The sequence below is a fragment of the Takifugu rubripes genome, chromosome 5 (assembly GCF_901000725.2).
Source record: "Takifugu rubripes chromosome 5, fTakRub1.2, whole genome shotgun sequence".
NCBI classification, from domain to species: Eukaryota; Metazoa; Chordata; class Actinopteri; order Tetraodontiformes; family Tetraodontidae; genus Takifugu; species Takifugu rubripes.
The window spans coordinates 4,948,542-4,965,204 of NC_042289.1; the positions used below are offsets into that span (position 1 = coordinate 4,948,542).

The 16,663-nt window shown below is 42.5% G+C and overlaps 4 protein-coding genes across 4 annotated transcripts; all 4 read right to left on the reverse strand.

Annotated features, from left to right (window-relative positions):
* Positions 1 to 415: 415 nt before the first annotated feature.
* On the reverse strand, positions 416 to 1,965 carry mrps34 (mitochondrial ribosomal protein S34). The gene is made up of 4 exons (XM_003964453.3): positions 1,837 to 1,965; positions 1,223 to 1,596; positions 1,091 to 1,133; positions 416 to 889 (listed from the first exon to the last, which is right to left on the reverse strand). The coding sequence occupies exons 2-4, from the start codon at positions 1,538 to 1,540 to the stop codon at positions 591 to 593; spliced, it is 660 nt and encodes a 219-aa protein (XP_003964502.1). The 5' UTR covers positions 1,541 to 1,596; positions 1,837 to 1,965; the 3' UTR covers positions 416 to 590.
* Positions 1,966 to 2,166: 201 nt separating this feature from the next.
* On the reverse strand, positions 2,167 to 6,437 carry spsb3a (splA/ryanodine receptor domain and SOCS box containing 3a). The gene is made up of 7 exons (XM_003964467.3): positions 6,270 to 6,437; positions 5,388 to 5,597; positions 5,115 to 5,295; positions 4,762 to 4,949; positions 4,558 to 4,660; positions 4,229 to 4,354; positions 2,167 to 4,108 (listed from the first exon to the last, which is right to left on the reverse strand). The coding sequence occupies exons 2-7, from the start codon at positions 5,511 to 5,513 to the stop codon at positions 3,711 to 3,713; spliced, it is 1,122 nt and encodes a 373-aa protein (XP_003964516.1). The 5' UTR covers positions 5,514 to 5,597; positions 6,270 to 6,437; the 3' UTR covers positions 2,167 to 3,710.
* Positions 6,438 to 7,065: 628 nt separating this feature from the next.
* Positions 7,066 to 10,558, reverse strand: atp6v0ca (ATPase H+ transporting V0 subunit ca). The gene is made up of 3 exons (XM_003964454.3): positions 10,321 to 10,558; positions 8,305 to 8,488; positions 7,066 to 8,193 (listed from the first exon to the last, which is right to left on the reverse strand). The coding sequence occupies exons 1-3, from the start codon at positions 10,394 to 10,396 to the stop codon at positions 7,989 to 7,991; spliced, it is 465 nt and encodes a 154-aa protein (XP_003964503.1). The 5' UTR covers positions 10,397 to 10,558; the 3' UTR covers positions 7,066 to 7,988.
* A 1,302-nt stretch (positions 10,559 to 11,860) lies between these two features.
* ypel3 (yippee-like 3) lies at positions 11,861 to 15,143 on the reverse strand. Its single transcript, XM_003964455.3, has 5 exons — positions 14,847 to 15,143; positions 13,995 to 14,113; positions 13,805 to 13,848; positions 13,421 to 13,529; positions 11,861 to 12,863 (listed from the first exon to the last, which is right to left on the reverse strand). The coding sequence occupies exons 2-5, from the start codon at positions 14,109 to 14,111 to the stop codon at positions 12,774 to 12,776; spliced, it is 360 nt and encodes a 119-aa protein (XP_003964504.1). The 5' UTR covers positions 14,112 to 14,113; positions 14,847 to 15,143; the 3' UTR covers positions 11,861 to 12,773.
* Positions 15,144 to 16,663: the final 1,520 nt, after the last annotated feature.

Consider the following 16,663-nt stretch of genomic DNA (forward strand, 5'->3'; position numbering starts at 1 on the left):
TCTCTGATTATGTCAGATTAATTCGACCAGCCGAGCCCCCCCCCCCCCCCCGTCATGGCTCCAGTTGGTCCAGTCCTCTTGCTTGTCCTGCTGGGAGAAATATTGCCAATCTGGAGGGTCTGCAACACACCCGGGAATCCACTGCAACTGCAGCCTGTCGAGTCAAAAAACTAACAGCTCGTTCTTCTAATTAAAGTAACACTTTTATATACCTTGAACTACATTTTGAGCGGACCCAATATTTAAAAGTACATTTGTTGACTTTTTTTTATGTGGGATAAACTTCACTAATTTTTAGAATGCTTTTATCCACCAATGTGACATTCGCAGAATAAGGCTAACAAAGCAGAGATGTGGTTTGTGTAGTATGTTTGTCAAAGATGTCTGTAAAGCACTTCAAAGGTACGGAAAACAGTTAGGTTCAATAGTTACACCCAAGTTTAATACTTAATAAAATCACATTACATGCAAAGATGGCCATTTCAAATTAAACTGGTTTGAGTCCATGACTTAATAGAACCGAGATACAAGTGCTTCCAGACAGACAGACTTCTTCACAGACACATTTTTTGTGTTCAGCCCCAGGAGTATCACACTGCTGTCCCCTCTGATCTTTGCCGCTCTTGTTCCTGTTTCCGGAAATAGTCTTTGCTCAGCAGGACATCCCTTTTTAAAGGCAGCAGTGGTTCCTTTGCCATTGCGGCTCCGTGTGTTTTCTTATACTCTGCCAGAATCATGGCACGGAGGAGTGGAGGGTAGTGGACGTAGCGAACAGGCGGCTCAGGAAGTGGCTCAAAGTCCTTCACCTGCTGCTCCATGTGTTTAGGAATCAGGCGCCAGTCATGGTACATCACCTTGTCCACTTCTTTTTCCTCAATTTCTGTTTTTCCTGCAGAGACAACCAAGTAATATATGAAGTGTGTGTGTGTATATATATATGAATTCTTTATTTCTTTTAACATTGACACACATGTGTAATGGAATAGTCTTCATATAAAATAACTTATACTTTTCAAAATTAACTTATTTCCAACAAATAATTATGAAAAATTAACCATGTTTTCATGTATAGAAATACTTCCATTCTTACCTTTGTATGTGAGGATGCCCCATGCTTTTCCGTGGTCCATGTTCTTGAAACCACAAGAATCAATGGTTATTTTACTCGGGTTGTCACAGTTCTACAAACGGGTACCTAATGTGCATTGGCTGGACGGCTTACCTCAGCCATGTAGTCCACTTTGACCTTGGTGATCTGCCAGTAGCTGGGCTCTGTGTGGTCCTCCAACCAGGACTTTCGAGTAAACAGGCGACCTATTCCGAACATCCTCATCCCCGCCAAGAGGGAGAAGAGACGACTTTCCCTGCGAACATCCTGCCAAGCCAACACGGGCAGCATCTTCCCCGTTAGTGGCCGCTTCATCGTCTCATAGTCCAAGGCGTACTTCTGAGACTCCCGGGGCCGAGATTTCAATTCCCGGTACGCCCGGATCTTCCGAGCCATTTCTGCGATGAGGCGAAGTCGCTTTTTCTTCACCATCTTTGACGTGGGGGGTGTCTAAGGTCTCACCGACAAAACCTTCTTCAGCGTTTGTTCTGCAAAGTACAATTTTATTATTACTTTTTGTTGTTTTTTTAAAGCACAAACTGAGATTTTTAGACGTTGTGACCGCGTTGTTGACCAAAACTACAGGGAAAGCATATTGCAGCACTGACTCGCGTTGGATTCAAATATCGTTATGAATAATTCCCTACACAGACAACAATATTAGCACCTTATAAACATACGCACTTGAAACCTAAACTCATATTATAAATGAAAACACTTGAGTTTACCTGATTTAAGCTCCCAATTCCACTTGACCTCCGCAAGAAGAAACACGACTTCCGCTTAGGACTCACTTGGTCCTACTCTAAAAACATTCCCTATGAATACGCGGCTGCATATTTTGTTCCGCCTTGAAATAAATTTTAACGCGTTGAAATTACCACTAATGCAATGTATTATATATTGCGTTTATATGTAGATTTGCATACATAATTCATAGGTAATTTTATTATTGCGATAAGGACAGGTGCTGTTTGACAGATTACTTATGTATCCAGAAATGTTTTAGTCCATAATGAAATAAAACACACAAAACAAAAAGAGGCAAAAATATATGCTGAATTGCTTTCATATAGTTTATAAGCACATCAATTACTGCCTCTCCATTACAAACTTGGACAGAGGCTGGTCTCTTAACAACACTTAACAATAAGCACAATATAGTTGAACTTGATTATTGTGATTGTGACAAATAGACATTCTGATTTGAACTTCATTCTACTCCCCTAAGCAAATAATGGGCACATTGATTACTTTGTGCATATTTAGCATTCATTTTATTTTCAGATGAAAATCATGCTGGCACAAACAGCCAAGTAAATTTTATCAGAACCTGTATTATTGCAACACATTATAGAAGAAACACTTAGAATTGTCTTATCTACAATACAATAGTAAGAAAAGAGTGCGTGACTGTATCCTGTGAAGACAAATACTGCAATCTAAAATTAATTTGCTGGTCTACAATTAAACTGGATTACAAGAACTATGGGTATAAGTCAGCACACAAGTGGAGAATGAAGTGTTTTATGTCACACTGCTCCAGGTCAATGACACTCTTGTGCCTTCAATTTTGGATGTCTCCATCATAACAGACATTTTTTGCATTGCATAGAACCTTAAATCCTTGTGTACATTAGCTGAAACAAAGACCCACAGAAGGCAAAAACAAAAGAAGGGCTGTTTTATCTATGAAGAATTAACACGCCGATCATTTTAAGAATTATATTCCAAAGAACCTTGAATTTATTTCTACACTAAATGTAATGTTATGCACAGGTTAATCCAGACTAAATGGTCCTGCTTTTAAAAAAAGAGCTTTGAAATGTGTATGTGTGCATGCGAAGAAGCGAATACAAATTTTTAAAAAAAAAAACACTTCTGCTGAACATTCACTCTGCAGAACTGTCAAATGTGATTAAAGTCAAATTTCATACTAAGATTTTTTTGCCACATTAAGATGAAATATAAATACATTTTTTCAAATACATTTTTAACCAGAAATTCTCATACTTGGAGATTCGTAATAGTATATTTTGACTCTTATTAGAAAAATAAAAATTCACTTTTATGTTCCTTGCCATGATTTGTGAAGTGAAAAGCTACTCCAGATTGTTTTAGATTTGTAGAATTTGATGTAGAATCCGACATGTCGCCCATATTATAGGAGCACGGAGCTGAAATAGTTGTTTTTTAGTCTATTGTAAACATATCCTGAATTACTGATTCAAAAACACTGTATGTTGATGTAAAATGACCCTTTTTATGACAGACAGACTGTCTGCATTGATGCAATCGACCTGTTGCACATCTAATGTGTTCAGTCGGTACTTGCTTTCACTGACACATCCTCCCCATTCACTGAAGGCAACAAGGTTTACACCACGCTGTGGTCAGAACTGAAGCTGAACATGGGATGAGCATGAACTCACAAGATTGAGAGTTAATCACAGTAGATTTGCCGGCAGTAAAGCCACCGCAGTCTGTTCTGCGTGTGGGCTGCTGCTGGTCGTTCTCTCCATTACTGACACGGCTGATGCTGAGGCATGTGGGAAACACTCGATTAGATACCACAATAGAATAAAGTCTGTGTCAGAGGAGGTCACATCCAGCGGCATCGCTTCCTCTGACAGGCTTCGGGGTCAGACGCGAAACCCTCCGAGTCGCTCTCAGAGGACGAAGGTCCGGCCACAGTTTGCACGGGCAGCTGTGAGGGCTGCGGGTGCTTGGTCCCGTCCGCCGCCTCCTCCGCGCTGCCGCCGTTGAGGCTGAGCACCCAACCCAATTTGTTGTGGAGCAACTGGCGAAGGCCCGGCGGCAGTGGCAGCACATCCAGGGCGTCTATACTGTCCGGCACCAGCTGGCGGAGGCGGGCGCAGCAAAGGTAGAGCAGGGAGGTCGGCGCGGAGCAAGATCTGATCACCTTCATGCTGCTCTTCGCAGCGGTGGAGCACGCCATCGGATAAAACCTCTTATTTCGCATCTCTGTGGTGGCAACTCCTGGAGTCAAGAGACAATAGAGGTCTTTATCATCAGGGGGGACGTGAGCCTATAATGCGATAAGATATGGGAGGATGAAGTCTGAGATTTCTGGCCGCTACTGGGTTCAACAGGACTCACCTATACATTTACGGTTCTTAAAGAAAGTAAGCGTGCCATGCCACGTGTCCAGATGGACTCCAATGATGGACCCTTGTCCAAACCGAGAGGAGAAGTTCATCTTGTCCCCTTTATGATGCAACAAGCCTGGCAAAAAAAGCAAACAATAAGCTTTGTTTTTCATGTTTACCTTTCATTTGTTGTTTTTATGACTATGATGGTGCTTAAATAAGACCAGCACAGGGCGAAATTGATGGTGTTGCACGACAACAGTCACACAAGCACGAACACTCGTGACATCATATGGAACGTATAGCAGGGAACACCAGTGAAAGTTGGTTTAATCTTACCTGTGTAGGACAAACCCCAGCTGTCTGTATCTTTTCCCAACAGGCTGCAAAATGTGTGTCTGTACTTGTCTAAATTGACATCAGAAGTACCAACCCCCACCATCTGTACACAATTAAAATCTGAGTCAGCAGACGAGTTTGGCATTTTCTAATTTTGGTTTTGCGTAAAATGTGCCGATTGTTTGGACCGAAATGGTGTTTTACCATGTCTGTTCCATACACTGGAGACGTCATCTTTATTTCCCAAAAGTGTTGTCCTTCAGCCATCTCCTTAGAGCCGCGAACAGCTGCCGTACCACAGCTGTATTCCGAGTGGAAGCTCACTTTCCGATTTTCACAGCTCAGTAAAGTTGCCGTCGATCGGCTGTTGGTATCCCAAACCCAATCAAACTCTGAAAAATTGGTGGAAACGTGTGAGACTTTATATCTGATTAGATGGATGTTTATCCGTGGGGAAAATACTGAGGGTTAAATAATGCTGTTAAACCAATAGTTTACACATGCAAAATAGGAATCCCATACATGGTAACCAAGGGAGTGCAACATTCATCCTTTACCTTGGTCATCCTCTCCACAGTGACAGTCCTTGACCTGGTGAAAACCCCGTAGGCGAGTGTTGTAGCTGGTCTCAGCCTGCGAATCGCAGCCACAGTAGGACTCTCCAGTCACAGGCACAGCACTGGGGACGGGAGGGACCACCACCGGTGAGAAGTCCACCTCAGAATCAGAGTCACTGAACTGGAGAAAGAATACATGGAGCATCTCTTAGCAGCATCACTTTCAGACTATTATAGAGTCATTTTCTACAGGACGCGGGAACACTTGCTTACCTCTAAGAGGTCATAGCTCCAGTCTTCACTTTCAGAGGCCAAAACGAGTGCCCGGGCATCAGCATCCCGCCTTATCCCACCCCAAACATATCGCCACGCACGACTGTTCCTGCTTCTCCTTGACATGACAACAGCGGCCTCAACGGTCCCAGAATCAGCCAGTCAGAACACAATTGATTCCAGCTGCTTTAAAAAGCATCAGTCCAGCAGCTAGAAGACAACATGACAACATGAGTGTGTCAGTTCCTGTCAAAATATTTGTATTTGCTTTTACTACAGGGCTTGAGGGCTTTTTTTTGGAGGGGGGATGACTGTGGGATCTTATTATAACACGTAATAAAACGCATCACACAGCAGGTTTGTCTTGTTGCATGCCAGCAACAACAGAGTCTCGCCATAATTGATGAGTTATTCCTCCAGGTGAAATGTAGTCCCATTAAACTCACTGTGGTGGAAAGCTATTGACTCACTATAAAACAGCATTTATACCCATCGTTTACTGAGATTACTTAGCTGATTTTAATGTCCCTGCGGTGCACTGACGCGCGATGATGTCTTCATGCATATTTATTAGACAAAATAACGGTAGCGACATTTTCGGCGCATTGAACAGGAAATTAGCATGTTAGCATAACAAGGTCAGAGGCGCTACAGTTCAATCATGATTAAACCATACAACACGGGTGTCCCGTCGGTATATGTAATCACTCACGGTCTATTGCGCATTTTGCATTTCTAATTTTTAAAAAATGTGACCGCAAAAATGAATTACTGAGCGCAAGAGCTAGGTTTGCAACTAGCACAAACGAGCTAGTTAGCATCTGTAGGCTACCAGCGGCGATCTGCTGGAAGATAAGATGAGAGGGTTGTTTTTATTATTACCTGCCAGGTGTTTTCACACGTACGAGGGTGCCTGAAAATCGGAGATAATGCCACATCAACAATGCGCATGGAAACGACCTACTGCCGCCTGACAGACCGGGGAAACACTTCCCCCTTTATCTGACCCACTTTGGGCTGATGGTAAACAAACAGCGGGGGAGATTCTTCAGGGGCTCTCGGCGGTTTTCAGCCACACGAAATCTGGGTTTAAATTTGGGTTCCGGGGAATCCTCAGTTCCCATAGGCATAACCATTATGATCATATTTGACTATTAATAGTATTTGAATACTCCAAAGAAGAAAACATGTCTCTGCATCACTCTTTTATTTCAGATGAGGACTGTTTCAACTCTAAGATAATTTCCACAACCGCATGGAAAATCTTTTCTACTTTTACATAAACGGAGGATCCAATTATATTTTCATAAGTTGGAAGTGAAAGTAGAAGTCAAATACACACCAGGATGTCACCGCCCCATCCTGGACAGACTGCAGAGTTGCATACTAAAGTGGCAAATTCCACCTCAAATCAGTTTTCTCAGGTAACTTGGGCATGGCAGCAATAATTGTAATTAGGCTTGCAGAATGCATGTGTAATATATTAGATCATAAGACCTGTTATTCCTCAGTAGTAGACAGCAGAACCTTATTCCGTTACATACTTATAAAACACTTAACCTTTGCAACACTATTTTGAACTCTGAACCTTAAAAAAGGCCAAACTGTCTCCAGTGTTGCTTTTGCGTTCGTCCCATTCCCATAATATAAAATAGTCATTTAAAAGGCTGGACAGGAGTTCTGGAGGAGGCTGAGTTTTATTTGGAAATCTGACAGGCATGGCTGAACAGTGAACTCTCACCTTTAACAGAAAAACAAACAAAAATAATACAGCAGCACTACAGGTAAACAATACTAGTGTTCCCGAATGTCATTTTAAACATAAATGGTCTCACACACACAAGTCATCCTCACACACACAGCCAACATGTGGACATCCTCCATTATTAATCACACTACATCCAGAGGAATTCCAAGCACTTAAACAAATATCCACAGTGCAATTAACCTAACTATACACAGATCATTTAGATATTTTGATGTATATAGGGTCTTTCATAAACATTATTCCATTTAGACAGCTTTGATAGGTCTTAAACTTTTAATAAATAGTGAAAAAAAAATAGTTTTTGTAAGCTTCTCAACACTGACTCAAGAACAGTCCCGAAAACAATTGAAAAATAAATAATGAAATAAATATATAAATAAATAAAAACACTAATGTGCACAATTCTTCAGTCTGGAAATGGAGATAAACGCACAACCGATAAATAAATAGAGGAGGGTGGGGGTGGGGGGGAGATAAACGTTGATATTCACGCTCACAGCACGGACTACTACATTTACAGGAAGTAGATGGGGGGACTCTGGATCACTGTACAGGTTAAAATCACACAACGAATCGAGCAGACTGTCCACACATTATCACACAACAACCAGTACATCTTCATGCCCGTTCTGTACGCACAAGACCTGACACAAGTGGATGGCTTTTGACAACATGGATGGATCACATCTGCCCAAGACACCGGCTGTCACGCCGCCATCGCGCCGCCGCCATCCCATCCTGTCAGACCCGCGGGGTGTAATGGAAGTAGGTGAAAATCTGGTTCTCGCTGCTTTGATGTGGAATGAATGAGGACGGTGTCTGAGGTGGGCGTTTTATTTTGTGGACAGAATGAGGGCCACGATGAGGCCGTAAAGCCCCAGCACCTCGGCGAAGATCAAGATGAGGATCATGCCCACGAAGAGCCGAGGCTGCTGGGCGGTGCCCCTCACGCCGGCGTCCCCCACGATTCCGATGGCGAACCCGGCTGCCAGGCCGCTCAGGCCCACGCTCAGACCAGCGCCAAGATGCATGAAGCTCCTGCAGAAGAAAAGCCACAGATATCTGGTTAAGATCTACGAGCAGCCGCCAGGACACAGACGTAAGTGAAACATGTCTCCGATGTCTCCTTTCTCCTCCGGACCATCTTACTTGTACAGGGTGACTCTCTCAGAGATGTTGTTTGCTATCAGCACCGCCACCACCAGCCCGTAGATGGCGATGATACCAGCCATGACCACGGGGATGATGGACTTCATGATAAGTTCTGGCCTCATCACGGACATGGCGGCGATGCCCGTTCCGCTCTTCGCCGTCCCATATGCTGCTCCTAATGCTAGGGGAAGAGAAAAAGAGGATTGTGTCATTCATTTTCACTGTTAATGCTACATCTTTTTAATTCAGCAGGATGTTTGCCAATTAAACACCCATCTCACACTTACGTCCTCACCGAGAAATGATGCTGGTGGTTTTATTGATCCTTTAAAAGGCTACTTGCTGCTAACCACACGCCTCTTTAATAGTACTATATCAAGGTTTGCTTGTTTTTAACCACAACTCCAAAAGATTCTCATTCTAATGCACTGCACCTTTCCCACCAGGCAGTGGGAGGGAGACGGCATGAGGTGTAGCGTCAGGATTAAAAACAGCACCAATCTACAAGACTGAGCACACAGGAGTCACAGAGAACTGCCGCTCCACAAATCCTCTTTCTGCAAACACACAGGAGTTCTGTGCATGCATGACAGATAAGACTGTGTCAATCAGCAGCTGTAAGGACACTGTACAGTGTTGGGGAACAACAGGGAATTACATTATTACTGGGAAAACAGAAGCCATGACCATTCCAAAAGGTAGAGACAGCAAATTTTTGAGCGTCTGCAGGCCGATTTAAGGCATGAATCTGCTGAAGCTGGCCGGACAAAGAGACCACGTATGCAGCTTCTGACGCACGCCACTAAAACATCCCGTTTCCAACCACTCGTGCACAGAAACGCAAAGCTGCGGCCGTTGTTGGGAGAAAGGAGAGCGAGAATTCTACCCAAATCTGAAGAAGTGACAAAGACACAAACTCCATCACAACTTTCGCTGCCAAATATTTGTTGCCGAGCAACTTCCATCTCAATAATACGCCGATTGTTGCTGGAGACTTGGAGAATTCTGCCATCATTTTCTACACGCTCCTGTCGGCAAAGACACGTTAACAAGCACATGATTCCTTCATTTATACTCACCTGTTTCTCCATGAGAGGAGTCTTTTCTAACTAGATGTACACTACAGTATTACAGTTAAAAATATCTATACACCGGTATTTTTTATCCTGTATTAAAGATCCTGTGTGAATTATTGCAAAAACACAGTCCTTCTGTTGGATCCGTCATAATCCATCAGCCATTGTTGCAGATTAAAAATAAATAAATCTGCAAGGATGCAGTTTATCATGAGGCATATCTCTAAATTAGAAAAGACTTTTATTTATGAGTTGACCATGAATTAAGCCTTTACTTGATGGGGGGAGTGCTGTAGTGGTTTCTAAAAGGGATCTGTGAGACGTCTGTGTCATCTTGATGTCATTCTGTATTTTCTCATTAGGGAGACGGTGATGCGTGTGCGCGTCGGAGTGCGTGGATAAATGGGTGGCTTTTCCCTTTAAATAAGGACAAGGACGCCTGGGCCTCGCCGGTGCTCCGGTCGTGGAACGGGGGAAGAAAATGTGCACGACATCTGCACCCACCCCCGGCTAGAATCGCGCTAATCCTTTAATTGACGCAGATCTGGGCTTTTTCTGTGCAGCAAAAAAATAATAAATTAAATGATTTCATCGTGACATTAAAAATGGCCGGACCAGGGACACGGAGCCTGCGTCACCGAGCGAGAGAATATAGCGAGAAATGCTTCATGGCTCCCGCACGGAGGGGGTGGGGGGTCGCTACGTTAGCGGGTGGTCAGCAGCTCGATCTCGGCGCAATCCTCCTCCTCCTCCTCCTCCTCCCCCCCGGATTGGGCCTCGCATCCCTGACAGGTGCGTGTCTGCCGGACTCATCCACTAACACCCTTAAGACAGCTCAGCGTTGCCCATTCAGGCGGATCCGACGCTGTGCTAAGCTAACGCGTCTAACACGATGTCACCAAAGGCTGAGATGTCGGAGGGAGCCGCGGCTACTCACCGCTGAAGACCATGGCCGCAGAGGCTCCCATCACACCGAAGAAGGGCGAGTACTCGGGGCTCTCGTCAGAAGACATTCTTGCACTTTTCTCGGGGCGATGCGGCTACGGAGCAGGCTGTGTTCCCGTTGTGTGTCGGGCGTTTTCCCTGCGCTTCAGCTTGGGACAGGTTAAAGCACTGACGGGGGGGGGGGGCAACAACGTAGCTGCCAGCGAGGATCACCGGTGTAGAGGAGGAAAATGGCGAAGCGGAAAAAGTCACGTGATCGCCCGTGTCGGGCGAGTCCATCTTGCCCGTAGCAGGTGGACATGGAAGGTGACCGACACACCCGACCTAAAACAACTAATAACTCCGCGAAATACGCCTTAAAATGGCACATTAAAAATATACCTCGTCTTATATTTGTATACATATTTATATTTGTGGCACATTTTAAGATACCTCTCGCGCGATTTTGAAAAGAATGCACAGTGAGAATATTGTGGTATCTTCTGCTGCAAGTGCACTGACTGCAGTTGGAACGCTGATGCGTTTGGTGTATTTATTTTGATGTTAACAAGAATTATATCAACGACAGACCTTTTTGCATAGTTACTTGTAATAGGACAAAGAAAGAGAGATTTATTCGCACAGTGTTCAAAACCAGCCAGTTCACCCACCTGGATATGCACAAATGAATACATAAAGATATTTATTTAAATTTGACAAGATTTTACGCACATCGAAATAATATCAAACACAAAAACAGATCAAAACAGTTGTCAAGGTGACATAACATATGGGTGTTTCTACTGGACATTTCAAAATACATTAACTTGGGTTCACACCGTGGACGTGTGCTGCCAGGATATAATCAAGAGATTACAGTACTTTTGTGACTCTATGCATCACTTTAAACTCATAGTTGTTCATCCTATTTATTGTAAATACCTTCCTGTATATCAGTGTGCTCAAAATGCACCAGCCCACCAAGATGTAACTGTCATCGATGTATTTCAGTTTCAATATGAGCAAAATACTTTTTTCTGCACTTTTACAGCTGAGAGACTTTGATCTCATTCACCTGATGTTTTGGTTTGTTTTCACAGCTGCTTGTTTATGACTTTCTGCCACTAAATCAAAACGTCTTTGAGACTACATGAAGTCATATTATTCTTTACTGCTACAGATTGTATCCTAGTTAAAAAGTAACTCTTTACTTTTAGAGAATAACACCAACTTGCACGTCTTTCTTTCTATATACAGTTTGATGGTTTTCCATATATAGATACAAGCCAAAATGTTGAAATTGAGCAGATATACTACTACTAGGGCCTTGTGTGTCTCTTTCTTTTGGTAAAAGTAATTTAACTAAGTCCTCGTGCTAAACTTAACGTGTCTATGCATCATTGCAACAGACTGTGTGATGGATGTTACGATACGATGGAGGATCAGCAACCCTCCGTGTTACATTACGCACTTTGGAAATAACTGCCTTTCCTCCTTCATCCGTTGTCTTGCACAAAACGTGAGAATTTAATGAAAAAAATCAAACAAACCACTACACAGGTGACAGACTTGCTGTACTTTAATGAAATATTAAAATAATACAGTTTTAATGAGAAAGCATTAAAATCACCATAAATATGCTACAAGGTCATTCTAATCACACTACCAAGACTGCGTAAATGTAAGTGTGTTAGGTTACACACAAAACATGTAGGACACATCTCCTGTGAGGACTAATGCTTCTCAACCCCATCCAGCTACAGACATCTTAGTGCACGCTGCAGACACACAGGAATACCTACAGACAGCAGACACACACTCCAGAGATAAGACTGCCCGCAGGTGATTGTTTCCACACACGCCCTCCCCAGTTTAAAATAGTTCAACATTCTGATTGACTTACGTAAAAGGGATCTTATCATAAAAACATTGAATTTTGATTCTTTTTTTAAAAAGGCCTCACTTTAATGGTTCCTATCTACGACCTGTAGCATTTAACAAACTTCGGGCAAGTTTAAATGTGCACCTTAAACTCAAATACCTGCATCTGATTTGCTTTTTCTTTTTTTTCTTTTTTAAATCAGATTTACATTGGCCTTACTCCTGTTAACAATTTAGTGCTTACTGATAAGGCTTTAATTGCAAAACCCACTTCAACATCCAACAGGCGCGCGTACATGCGTTACTACTTCACCCCGATGCCCACACGCAAGCATACAACCCACGCATTCACTTATTCCACTTCTCAGCACAACCAGCGATTGGACTAGAAATATCTGCACCATGTGTTGTGGTTGCTGGAAAAAAGAACACATATAGATAAGGCATCACATGCTAGACTTGGCAGAGTGAAAGTGTGGCACAGCGATGGCTTGTACACAGGATGAAGAAGCTACTCTGAAACCCTTTTAAGCAGAGGGGAAGCAACTTTTGAAAAAGTCATGAAGAGAGCTGAAGATCTCCGTCTCAGTCCCAACCATTGTCCTTTATCATGTGGGACAGCTCAATAATGAACTTGCCCTCCTTGTACTTCTGACTCAGTTCGAATGCCCGTTCCTGCAAAAACAATATACAAAAGAATATATAAAATTGTTGATTCCATATTTATTCACAAATTTGTTTCATATAAGGACAGAGACATAAGAGGTGATGTTTTATTCAATAAATCCAATAGATACTAAAAAGAAATAGCAAGCTGTTAATCTTGATAATACTGACAATTACTTTCTTAGTAAGTTAATTGTATCAGTTAAAGAGAAAAGCAACAAAAAAGATAAAGATGGAAAAATATTTACAAGTAATGGGCAAAAATCAGGACATTTTAATATTCTTAAATAGAGTGGAATATTAACATTTTAAAAAGTATACCGGGAAAAGACCAATGCTAAGACTGATTAGTCCCCTGGCGAACGTGTAGAGGTACTGCAACCCGCGGTTCATAATCGTTCACTAATACAAAATAAACACTACACTTTTAAACTAAATCATCCTTGGGATTTTTCTTAGAAATCAAGTGGCAAAGTATATTTCACACCGACATCTGATGTAAACAAACTTTTAACATATCAAAACAACAGGACAGTCAGCATTTATTTGCAGGAAAAGGTGCTTACATATTTCCAGCCCAGTGTGGTGTGACAGTTTTCACAGTAGATGTCAGCTACTGCATGCAGTCCCGTGAGCAGATGCCTCTCCTCTGCAGGCCCACAACCGATATTCACTCTGAAAAAGTGCAGATGTCAAACAATTCCTTTGTGTTTATATTAGCATTTAATGATCCTGCAAATTTGCTTATTCAAACTAAATTTAAATATGAAATATATAAATCATAGTTAAAGCCCAAGGCTTACTGACCCACTCACCCAGAAAGAGTTTGACTAGTTTGAAGTAAATAGCAAAGTTCACCAAAGCACTTATTGGTTTATAAGCCTACTTTTTGCAAACAGGCTTGTGAACTGACAATTTAATACATTCAAAAAAAAAATAAGTGCACTCACACAGAATTGAACAGGTAGGCTCGGCCCTGACTGCCCTGGAAAGACTAAAGGCAGAGAAGGAGGAAAAGGAATAGCATGTATTTTAGGTAAAAAGTTACTTTCAATCGCAGCTACAACTATCAATAATAATATTCCGTGATAAACATTTAGCGTTCCAGGTCAATGAAATGACGGTTAACTAGCAATTCACCTTGGAAATAAGGTCATCGTGGTTGGCCAAGTGGGCGCGACAGTGCACACAGCTGTAGCGACGGTGGCACGAGTCCAGGTAGGCCTGGAATGTCTTGGCCTTTGTCAGCTTCACCATGCCTGTGCAGGAAGAAGGTCGGAGGACGGTGAAAAGCTGGACAAATCATGCAAATGGAAAACAGAATTCTGTTCTCATATTTTACACTTTCCAAACAGAAATGCCAGTTCCATTTTTGTAAAGAAACACCTGCAGAAGTGTTTCCCAGGGTTACAGAGTAGTTAATGCATTTCTTTCCACTCACAAATTAGATCATTTAAAGGCAATCAGACGACACAAAAACTGCAGTCCTGCAACAGCATTCCTCTCTAGGCTAAGGCTTCATAAAAATGAGGGGAAACCCCCAGAAAAGACATAAAATAATGTATGCAGGAGCACAGATATTGCCCAGTTTAAGCTATTTTAAACATTCACACTGCAGGAAGTGTTTTATTTAACCCTTTGGCCTATAAATCAGACAGATCTAGATGCAAACTGCGGGTGCTGTAATAGGTCTGTATATGCCTTCATCTATCTCAGGGGGAAGTTTCAACTGCATGAAATTGAGGTTGAGACTTCCTGGAAATCTGGACTACGATTAATTCTTTCTCTTAATCCTATATGCGCTGCCTCATTTCGGCAACACCGGTGACCGTCTATCAAACGGTGACACCCGACCGGCCGGACCGCACATGCCCGCTAAAGTGGACAAAACTGTGACCTAGCTAGCGCCTTGGCTAACTGGGTAGCTTCGGCGTCAATACGCGCAGCTCGGAAGCGCATCGTGTGCTAATTTCTCACCGTCTGTCCACTCACCTGACGAGACAGAAGCCAGACGATGTTCTCACTGACAGGTGAAACGTATTTATTAGATTCTGCTGGGTTAATGTCGGCAGCGTCGACCACGCTCTGTCCGGCTGAACAATAACGACAGACAACAGAGCTCCTGCACGCGCGTCAGCTTTTCCCTTATTAAATTGGATTTATTTTCGGAAATTTTCTGCAAATTGCTAATAAAAGTTAATAGCAGAACGTGCAGCCCAGTCTCTAAGGCGACCGTGTGATGGCTACGGCGGCGGACAAAGTGTGGCTCATCTATAAAAACACAACAGAAGAGGAAGTGCGAGGAGAGCAAAACAAATCCCGGTCAACCAATAGGAACGCGCAGCTGACGTTTAGTATGTGGGTCAACCAATCAGATGCGTCGGGGGGCGGGCTCTCTGTGGCCCCCGGGTTTAGGATTTATCAGATACAAGTTTATCAGGTCTGCCCTGTAGATTTGGGCGAAAGGCCTTTAGATAACTATATATAACAATGGCAACAAAAATAATACGAAATTAGCGCCTTATAGAGACGGATCTATTCTTTCAGTTCAGTGTAAAACGTGATGGTAATATGTAAGTGATGTACTCTTACCTGAATGCAATGGTCCTGACACATTTGCCTCATAACACAGGTTAAATCAACCACACCAGGATCAGTGGCTCAAGTAAGCTTTAGTACTGAGCAATGAGAAATGAACGAGACAATTTTTGAACTTGTTGCTTTATTTAAATCTGCATAAAGGCAAAGACTTTGCACCGGAATACCCCGCACTTCTAGGCAGCACCAAACAATTATGCAACACTCATTCATGCATAATAAAAACAATACACAATTCAAGATAATTCTCCCACTGTGATATGTTTATTTCAAATTAACCTCATAAGAAAGTAAAAGCTTTCTTTTCTATTTTCCTTAAAGCTTCTAGGAAATGGGAAGTGTAATTAATGTGATGATTCCAAATCTCAAGTCACTATTACAAATGCTAATTACCATTGATTTTGCTATAGCTGATTCTACGCATTCTCAAGTTCACGTTGAAGAACATATTAAAGTAACTTTATTCTGTAAAGCGTCCTAAAAATTCCACATGCACATCTAGTTTAATGATCACAAAGGCTTAAGTTTCTCTGTCAGTTAAAGATTCAAACATTTGCTTGTTGCATCCTGCTATTAAAGCCCTCGCTCCTCACTTAACCACCTGTATACATTAACTTGCCTCTCGCGTTGCAAAGCTCGGCCGAGCAGAAAAATGAGGCCTTTGTTTCCTCCAACACGCTAGTTGATTATCACTCGAGTTCTGCTGGACTCTGACCTCAGAGGGAAAACATGTACGCACGTGCATCAGCAATGGCAACAATATACACGAGGGGTGTTCCTTGGTGTCAAAACCAAGGGTTTTTTTTTCCGTTTCCGATGTGAAACTCTACAAAGCTGTGAAAAACCAACCCAACTGAACTGTCGGAGTAATTCATTTCTCATTGCCAGCACCTGCTCTGACAAACTGTCCACATTTAGCTCCGCAGAGACAAACGAAAATCTGTCTAATCCAGAGAAAGGTGATGTCGGGTGACACAGCCCAGCTGGTTAAACATTCACCCTCAATGACAAACTTTATATCCAGCAACACTTTCTCACAAGCGGACAAACACAGCTAAAAATCCTTCCACATGCACCATCCTGCTGTAATCTGGCCTTGTAAAGCCCCATTAACCCTGTTATGCCAGGTCAGTCATCAGCACATAAAAGTCTCTTTGTGATCTGAGACGTTAAAGGCCCAATCTGTAAAATGCAGAAACAGGTTTGAATCA

What these genes read in the sequence shown, in the direction of transcription:
- spsb3a (XM_003964467.3), bottom strand. Translation starts at nt 5,513, where the DNA reads ATGTCAAGGAGAAGCAGGAACAGTCGTGCGTGGCGATATGTTTGGGGT. An exon ending in CTGTGGAGAGGATGACCAAG is followed by an intron (nt 4,950 to 5,114) that starts GTAAAGGATGAA and finishes CCAATTTTTCAG; the next exon opens with AGTTTGATTGGGTTTGGGAT. An exon ending in TAAGAACCGTAAATGTATAG is followed by an intron (nt 4,109 to 4,228) that starts GTGAGTCCTGTT and finishes TCTTGACTCCAG; the next exon opens with GAGTTGCCACCACAGAGATG.
- atp6v0ca (XM_003964454.3), bottom strand. Translation starts at nt 10,396, where the DNA reads ATGTCTTCTGACGAGAGCCCCGAGTACTCGCCCTTCTTCGGTGTGATG. An exon ending in TGCGGCCATGGTCTTCAGCG is followed by an intron (nt 8,489 to 10,320) that starts GTGAGTAGCCGC and finishes CTCTTCCCCTAG; the next exon opens with CATTAGGAGCAGCATATGGG. An exon ending in GAGAGAGTCACCCTGTACAA is followed by an intron (nt 8,194 to 8,304) that starts GTAAGATGGTCC and finishes TTTCTTCTGCAG; the next exon opens with GAGCTTCATGCATCTTGGCG.
- mrps34 (XM_003964453.3), bottom strand. Translation starts at nt 1,540, where the DNA reads ATGGTGAAGAAAAAGCGACTTCGCCTCATCGCAGAAATGGCTCGGAAG. An exon ending in AAGTGGACTACATGGCTGAG is followed by an intron (nt 1,134 to 1,222) that starts GTAAGCCGTCCA and finishes TGTGGTTTCAAG; the next exon opens with AACATGGACCACGGAAAAGC. An exon ending in GGGCATCCTCACATACAAAG is followed by an intron (nt 890 to 1,090) that starts GTAAGAATGGAA and finishes TTGTCTCTGCAG; the next exon opens with GAAAAACAGAAATTGAGGAA.
- ypel3 (XM_003964455.3), bottom strand. Translation starts at nt 14,111, where the DNA reads ATGGTGAAGCTGACAAAGGCCAAGACATTCCAGGCCTACCTGGACTCG. An exon ending in GCCTACCTGTTCAATTCTGT is followed by an intron (nt 13,530 to 13,804) that starts GTGAGTGCACTT and finishes GCACTTTTTCAG; the next exon opens with AGTGAATATCGGTTGTGGGC. An exon ending in CCACACTGGGCTGGAAATAT is followed by an intron (nt 12,864 to 13,420) that starts GTAAGCACCTTT and finishes TTGTTTTTGCAG; the next exon opens with GAACGGGCATTCGAACTGAG.